Consider the following 8,878-nt stretch of genomic DNA (forward strand, 5'->3'; position numbering starts at 1 on the left):
TAACAATGTATGTAAATTATACTTCTTATTCTTTGTAAATTCTGACCGGACCTGCCCTTTAAAATACACTTCATTGTGTTGTACACAGCACTTCACAACTCAATAAATCTGTCATTGAACAGTCTTTACCCTGAATCACACAGTGACCTATAATTTGACACTGGAGCACCATCAATTGCAGATTTCCTGAATACGAAAGAATTCATTAATTCCAAGTTTGAAATCTTTATTTTTCTGTTTTTGATCCGAAACAAGATCCCGAAACTCGTGCGCTGCAGTGAGATGAAATTCAGTCGTACTGGATGTAGACCCAGGCACTGCTCACACGCCAATGTCATGCCTTATGTACGCCTCTAACCTGCAAAAGAAAGAAAAAATACCGTATTAGGAATGTTTTCAAAATGCGATTTGTACTTAAAGGCTTCAATCTTAACAAAAACGCTAAAAGAAGGAGTTGCTGCATTTAGTCCTTACCTTTCAATCAACTCTTGCTTTTTTCCGGAAATTCCCCCCCCCCCTCCTTTTCTTCAATTCTGCTTTCAAATCCGCAATCGTCATTGCACCTATACCATTTGCCGTCTTATTAAAAACATTAGCAGAATATGGTAACTCCATTTTCATGCATTTAAAGCAAAAGTTTCTTTACGATGATAACAAATGTTGGAATACTCCATATAAGTCTCATGTAAAACAATCGAGCAGCGGAAAGCGCATACCGGGTACAACTATTACGCTACCTATTGGACTAGAGATGGGTAAGAGTAGTTCACCAGAAGGACTAGTGTCAGAACTGCTCAGTCCCTGAAGTGAACAGTTCTTTGGGAGCAATTCTTTTAGTTCCTACTCTTCTCCCTCAGTAACTTCGCTCGCTAGAGTCCCAGGCGGCTGGGCTGCCAACAAATGGTCCGTGGCCAGCACGTGGGTATGTTATATCTGCTCACACTTCGCACCACACCTTTAAAAATTAACAATCATGATTGTTTTAAAGTGCATAGCAATTAGGTTACTGAGAATAAAATTATTAAAGGTTGGATTTTCAGTGCATTTTCTTTAAATATCCCCAGGAACAATGTTACAATACCTCTGAAATTTGGCCATCAGTCACAAAATACGATCCCGAACCGTGGTATTAATTTCACGTGCAAGTGAGGGTTTGGAAAACGATTTGTAAGGAATCAGCCATGGTTTTTGAAGAAGGTACTGTTCTAGCATGTTCCTCGAGGGAAAAGAGAAAAATACGGAAAACCCTTAGAGAACAGCCGATGGAGAGATTCAAACCCACAGCGCCTCTCGAGTCCGGGTTACAAGCGAACAGTGCTTTCCGTCATGCTACACCGGTCGGCGATAAGCTGAGTTCGGTGATTCCACATTATTAATATTTTGATTATGAAACTTGGGCTACGATTTCAAACTTTCTAAATATCACATTACGTGCGTTTGAATTAGGCCTATTTTAGCTTTGAGTACTTTACATCACGAACACAAAAATGTAAAAAATTATGTCGATACTTGCATAAATTTAGGCCAAGTTTTATGGTTTCCCTACTGGTGTTTCGTATTGCAATCAATCTACGCAAGTACATTTTCGTTTCATTACTAAGTTGCCTTAGCGCTCTCCTATAGAAAAGTCCCGGGCCAACCATCTGATTAGTCTTACTGCAACTCCTACTCTTAGTCCCATCACGTCCCGCTCAAATAGCATACAAGCCTCTCATTGGTCGCTTGGGACTAAAAGAACTACAGTTCCATAGTTAGTCTTCCGTCACGAAAATGTAAAAGATTATGTTGACACTTACATAAATATAAGCCAAGTTTTATGGTTTCGCAACTGGTATCATATAATACAGTCAATCTACACAAGTAAATTTACATTGCATTAGAAAGTTATCTCCGTGCACTCCTGTAGAAGAGTCCCGGGCCAGCCTTCTGGTTAGTCTTATTCCAACTCCTACTCCTATTCCCACCACGTCCCGCTCAATTTGCATACAAGCCTCTCATTGGTCGGTTGGGACTTAAAGAACTACAACTCCGTAGCTAGTTCTTCCTTGAAGAATTACTCATCCCGCCTCTCATTGGTCGGTTGGGACTAAAAGAACTACAGCTCTGTAGCTGGCCTCCCGACACGAAAATGTAAAAGATTATGTCGACACTGACATAAATAAACGCCAAGTTTTATTGTTTTGCAACTGGTATCACACAATACAATCAATCTATACAATTAAAATTTACATTTCACTCTCCATTGGCCAACCTTCAGTTCTGATTAGTCTTACTCCTATACTCCTATACTTACGGCCGACTGGATCCCTCGCTGCGCTGAGCTAGCTAGAGCGACGCATCAAGTTGGCCGTGTACTCCTACTCTTAGTTCCATCATGTCCCGCTCATATAGCATGCAAGCGTCTCATTGGTCGGTTGGGACGTTGCCTACGAGATACACAAGGCCGGGAAATACAGCACACTTGACTCGTCCTCGTTCTCTTTAGTGATCTGTCTCGCCCGCTCATTAAAACATGTTCGAATATGAAAATCTATAAACATTCATTAAAACTAGTAATTCCAGAAGGCAGCAAACAGATATGAGATCAAAGATAGACCAAGAGCAATTGTTTGACTTATTTTCTACAACGTATTTCTTACAATTTGTTTAAACGAAATAAGTAATTCACGAAAGAGGCAGAGAAATCTGATAGCGAGTTTGTCACATCTTACCGATTCCTTTGATTGTGCCTCAGTGTATCCAATAAGCGGATCGAGATTGCGATCATAAATAACTTTGGGTTTATTCGCCCTTTCACCAATTATCAGCGATCCAATCTTTTCCTCCGCACATCTGATATTTTGACATTCGTATTGAAGCCACTGTTTGGTGAGCGATGTTATGCCCGTTACGCAAATATTTAGCGTCGTTTCACCGTATTTCTCTTTTTTCTTCCCGTAAAATTAAACTTGTGTTCGCCTCTGTGGTGTAGTGGTTAGTGTGATTAGCTGTCACCTCCGGAGGTCCGGGTTCGATTCCCGGCCCTGCCACGAAATTTGAAAAGTAGTACGAGGGCCGGAACGGGGTCCACTCAGTCTCGGGAGGTCAACTGAGTAGAGGTGTGTTCGATTTCCACCTCAGCCATCCTCGAAGTGGTTTTCCGTGGTTTCCCACTTATCCTCCAGGCAAATGCCAGGATAGTACCTAACTTAAGGCCACGGCCGCTTCCTTCCCTCTTCCCTGCCTGTCCTTTCCAATCTTCCCATCTCTCCACAAGGCCCCTGTTAGCATAGCAGGTGAGGGTGCCTGTGCTCTATTCCCCGACCCAATGTCTGGTGCTCCAGGACACTACCCGTGAGCAGTAGATGTGGGATCACTCGTTGTGTCCGAGGGAAAAACCGACCCTGGAGGGTAAACGGATGAAGAAAGAAGAAGAAAATTAAATTCGTTCTAACAGGAATAAAGCTCCTAAATGACCAATTTTAGCATGATTTTCAATTTGGTTTGCTTTTTGGTCAAGTTCAGATGCCGTAAAAGTTTTTTCTGATTTCATTACCCGTATCCTACTTCTCAATTTACAGGTTATTTTCTGTAATCTGGTATATGGTATGTTCATCGTTGTCTGAATCGGAACTTTTAAAATTTTGATGGCAATACATCATTTTTGGGAGCTGGACGCTTCCTGCGTTTGACATTTTCCTGTTTGTGAACAGGATACACAATGAAACCATAAGGAAATTTGATTGATGAGCTTGCACTGAAATCTATTTTATGAGAAGAATTGCTAGGTACCTAAAGAGATCCTACTATATCACCTTGCCTAGAAATAGTTTGCTTCCATTTCTCCCTTAAACCGCACTCGGAAGGGAAACTATGGAACGTCAATGTTCATGCTTTTTTAGTGTCATCCGAAATACAGAGAGGTTCACAACAGATGCACTTTTTTTTCAACCTCACAGACACTCACCGACAGAAACAATATTCACAAAAAATTGCACAAAATCAACACAGCATCACAATTACTCCGCATATCACAATGTTAAAGTCCGCCAAGAACAGAACGGAAACCTGACATCTAGCGGCCAAACCGTGAACATGGTCGGGCCGCTTTTTCAGCGACAAATTAGTAGCTATGTCCCGGCCTTGTATATCTCGTAGGCAACCGTTGGGACCACCGCCGTCTCGATCCTCTTATACTGCCTGCTCTATACCACTAGTTTAACACAGGAAAGCGCGACTACCAATATTTCTCCAAGTCGCCGTAAGAGTGCAGCAGTAGACGCACAATCTTCGCTATCAGTGTGGGTGTAACACTGTGTTATTGGTGCATGAATGTGTGTGAAAACCTGAGTTATTTCGTATAATGAGTAAACGTTTCTGGTCACTTCCGTTCGTACAAGAGATATTTTGTATAGAACTGTGAAATGAATTAATCATGTTATGCTTATAGACATTTCAAAAGTGATTTTAAGGCGTTGGTACTTGTTTCTTTCCGTTTGTGCAAAGTACATTTTTCGCAGAACTGAAACTTCAGATTTTTTCCCCGAAATATTCAATTGTTGTGTACCATTTTGCCAATCTCGGCAAGGTGGTTCGCAGCCAGAAAAGATAAGACTCAATGAAATACCGTCTAGAAGGGAATTGAGCGAAAAGCAGCTGTCGGCTTTATCTAGGCAAGGACCTAATAAAGGAAGTAATTGGATATCTTCAGATTACCCTCGTATCTGTGCCTTTACATCTTATTTCAGAAGGTGATGGAGCCTCCGCGGCTCAGGCGACAGCGCGCCGGCCTCTCACCTCTGGGTTCTGTGGTTCAAACCCGATCACTCCATGTGAGATTTGTGCTGGACAAAGCGGAGGCGGGACAGGTTTTTCTCCGGATACTCCGGTTTTCCATGTCATATTTCATTCCAGGAACACTCTCGAATATCATTTCATTTCATCTGTCATTCATTAATCATTGCCCCGGAGGAGTGCGACAGGATTCGATAGCCGGCACAATTCCTATCCTCGCTGCTAGATGGGGGCTTCATTCATTCCATTCCTGACCCGGTCGAATGACTGGAAACAGGCTGCGGATTTTTTTCAGAAAGTGATTAAAGCCGTGGAGGATAGTGGATTCCTTGTGATAAGAATTGTGACGGACAATCACAAAACAAACGCCTTCATGTTTAGACATTTTGGGCAACCTCATATATCCAAACAATAATATTCCAATCAAGCTAGAAACAGGAAATCAAATCCTAATTTGCGGGTTATAGGTTCGTGTTGTTGAAGAGAGGATGGAGTGTGACATTTGTGTCAGCAACATCTCACTGTCTAGAGCTTCGATACCGCTAAATGGAACTGATTATGCATCAGGACAGAGGAGGAGTTCGATGCCCGAAACCTTATTTTGTTGCTCTGGTGAAGCATCTGCAGGAGTTCGTTTAAGCTGCTGTGCCCTATTGTCGAAGTCCTTCAAACGTACGAGCGTAATATGAGGAGTTGCAACGTCTTCCCTTTCAGAATACCGGGCGAGTTGGCCGTGCGGTTAGGAGCGCGCAGTTGTGGGCTTGCATCCAGGAGATAGTGCGTTCGAACCCCACTGTCAGCAGTCCTGAAGATGGTTTTCCGTGGTTTCCCATTTTCATACCAGGCAAATGCTGGGGCTGTACCTTAATTAAGGCCACGGCCGCTTCCTTCCAATTTCTAGGCCTTTTCTATCCCATCATCGCCATAAGACCTATATGTGTTGATGCGACGTAAAACAAATAGCAAAAAAAAAAAAACTTTCAGAATGTGTTTTGTTAGAGTGTGAAGTCAAAGAACATCAGCAAACTGTTAGTGATATTATCCTAACCAAGTTCGTAAGACCCCTGTTATTTGATATTGCGTTGGCAAGAACACAAAAAGTACGGTACCACGCCAAGCGTTCGTACAGGCAAATCGTTAAATTGTGCATGAAGAGGCCAACTGCGACTTCATACAGGTAATATTGCCGATATTTAATATTACTGATGTAATTTACGAGCTTCAGTGAACATATGACCATACTGCATAGTGTTTTGTAGGCTGCCGTCATTAGAATAAGTTTAGAACATTGTGCGTCTATGTCTGCCATCTAGCGGAGAAATGTTGTCGCAGCGTAGTCGCAAAAAGGCTCGCATAGAACAGGCAGTATAGGAGGATCGAGACGGCGGTGGTTGGGACTTAAAGAACTACAACTCCGTAGCTAGTCCTTCCTTGAAGACGTATCCTGACGAAGAGCAGTTCAGTCAGGAATGACACATCTCTATGATCTCTATAGCGGACAAATTTTACTGTCCGCACACTTTATCTTGATGCATTTGTGTACGGGGTGAGGAGTAAGGAGGGAGCTGTCCCGGAATCGATAGTGCTGCCTGGTGCTGCCAACTGAATGAAAATGAAATCTGAATTGAATCGAGAATATGATCGATCGATATGAAATTTCTAAACCATTATCGTCTTAAGCCAACAACTATGTCACATACACATTATATAACATTATAAAACATATCTCTCGATGCGAATCTTGTTCCTAGCATGAATTCTATACTTTGACTTTGATGTGTAAACAACAACAGTACCAGTACGTAAAGTTTACGCCAGATGTCGCACAACGATGCTTAAGCGATTCATAGTTTGTGTTTCAAAGGTTGCCAGTATGAATCTCGAAGATCGCCGAGGTCGACCGATTCAGCACTAGGATGTAAATGCACCAAGATAAAGTGTGCGAATAGTACTTCATACATCCCTATTCACCCGGTCAGAAAGAATAATTAATTTACCATAATAAATCACACGTTGTCTATATATCTAATTAACTTCCTTTTAATTATCTATTCCTAAAGACCGTCAGAGTTATACAAAAATAAAATCTTTTGATTCGTTCTAAGATAAATTTCGTATTTTGATATTGGTTATAGTTTCTAATGATAATATATTAATACGTAATGTGCTGTTTCCATGGTATCACAGTTGTTTACATCTGTCACCTCGTGTCACTTATGGTCGTTAACGTTGTTACCTTCTAGTTGCAAATTGCGTTTTAACCTTAGTTTGTCTTTGTTGCTATCACTGTTTTCAGGAAGAAATGATTATTCAGAATTGGCTCGAGCGAATACAGAAAGCTCAGAAGATTGGCATTATTCAAGATGGTAAACGGAAGATACATTATACTTTTGGAGATGGGTTAGAAATGGTAGAAGAGTATAATATGGAGACTGATGTTCTTGTGAAACGAGCTTGGAGGAATAGAACAAAACTTAAGGGAGACGGTGCTCAGTGGGATGTTGAAATAGGAGATCCAGAGGCAAGTCTTGTTAGTCTTGAATCTATTGGTATTAAAGAAAGCAGCAGTGCTCCTTTTGTGACGAGGAGAATTACGAAGTCGGCCTTGGAATGGAGGATAAGAAATCTTCCCTACCCCTTGAATACATATGCGGTTACAGCAGAACCTGAGAAGAAGTGTATTACTGTGCGAACAAGCAACAAGAAGTATTACAAAACTTTGAGTGTGCCAGATTTGGAACGTGTTGGTTTGTTACCTGAACAGAACCGTATCCAGTATTCTCATAAATACAATACGTTGATTATAACATATCAAAAGCCACCGGAGGTCGTACAGTTAGAAAAGAAGATTTTGGAAGAAGTGAAAAAAGTGAAAACCACAAAAGAAGGTGATCCTGACTGTAAGCCAAGCTGAACTAATGTAAACATTGTCTACAATGCAGCTCCTCTGTGTCGCCCCTCTTTTATTTGCTGTTTGATTGTAATTGTGTTCATGTATAATTGCACTTCTTGTGATAATTATAGAGACATTAAGTTAAGCAATGCATTAAGTAACTAGATTACGTCTATGTAGATATGAATAGTTCCATTTTAGCTGTCAGAATTATTTTCACCTGTGAAGATTTTTTCTTTTTCTTCCATTGATCATCTGGCATTGTAATTCAGAACTGGTCATCTGATGAGTCAAGGTAAAGAAGATCTATTATTTGCGTTTGTATTCATTCTTCAGTACGATCTATTTATAGTACCTGTTACAGTGTTGACTAACATTGTCAGCCGTGTTTCTAATGTAAGTGACAAATATTGAAACAACAATCATGCTTGAAAGTCTTTACCTTTGTCCGTCAAATTTGGCATGCTTCGCATTAAGCCTGGTAACAATATCTACCAAAATATGAGGATTTCAGAAATGGCCTACAGTTTTTTAAATGCATTCCAAGTAGATTAAACTCCATAAGTTCTCTTTTTCCTCTTATAATTATTTGGCAGCATCCATCTCTTAGTGATGACAGGCTACCTGAACTTTTATATTTTTCGTGTGAACAATTAATAACACTAGAAGTTCTTTCACTTTCATATTTTACCAGTGGAGAATATTTTAAACTGAGCTAAGCCTACAATCTGAGATTGTGTTTAGTAATGAAGTCTGTTAAGGAATGCCTTTAGTTTTAGATTTTGTTGTATTTAGACTTGTCTTCTCAGTGTATGAGGTTAGGTTGCATTAGCCAAGTTCATAATAAAGATAATATATTTTATCTGTTACAGGATATGATAAGAAAATCATATGCTGCATTAAGTTGTGTTCTTCCTCCTCTTTACTTTTAACAGTTCTCTTTGAAACATGTTTTTCATAATAGTTTGGTATATTCTTGTAGTTATGTATAGCCTATGCCTAAAGTTGTGCAGCTGTTCATATTGAATGGAGTGTTAAGTGCAGCTGATGACATCAAGCAGTCATTTAATATTTTTTAATAGGCTCAGTAGCCTATGTTTCCACTGTTCATATTCCAGTAACATATAAAAACTAGACAGTTAGGCCTATAGACAAGTTTCTTTTAGCATCAGTGCCACTTAAGGACACAAGGGTGCCCATAGGATAGTTTGT

General features: G+C 40.4%; 1 protein-coding gene across 1 annotated transcript; it reads left to right on the forward strand.

Moving 5' to 3' along the window:
• The first annotated feature begins 6,958 nt into the window (after positions 1-6,958).
• On the forward strand, positions 6,959-8,572 carry LOC136872744 (protein DPCD). Its single transcript, XM_067146572.2, has one exon. It carries the CDS (start codon positions 7,076-7,078, stop codon positions 7,685-7,687), a length of 612 nt encoding a protein of 203 aa, XP_067002673.1. The 5' UTR covers positions 6,959-7,075; the 3' UTR covers positions 7,688-8,572.
• Positions 8,573-8,878: the final 306 nt, after the last annotated feature.

The sequence above is a fragment of the Anabrus simplex genome, chromosome 4 (genome assembly GCF_040414725.1).
Source record: "Anabrus simplex isolate iqAnaSimp1 chromosome 4, ASM4041472v1, whole genome shotgun sequence".
In the NCBI taxonomy this organism is placed as follows: domain Eukaryota; kingdom Metazoa; phylum Arthropoda; class Insecta; order Orthoptera; family Tettigoniidae; genus Anabrus; species Anabrus simplex.

What these genes read in the sequence shown, in the direction of transcription:
- LOC136872744 (XM_067146572.2), top strand. Translation starts at nt 7,076, where the DNA reads ATGATTATTCAGAATTGGCTCGAGCGAATACAGAAAGCTCAGAAGATT.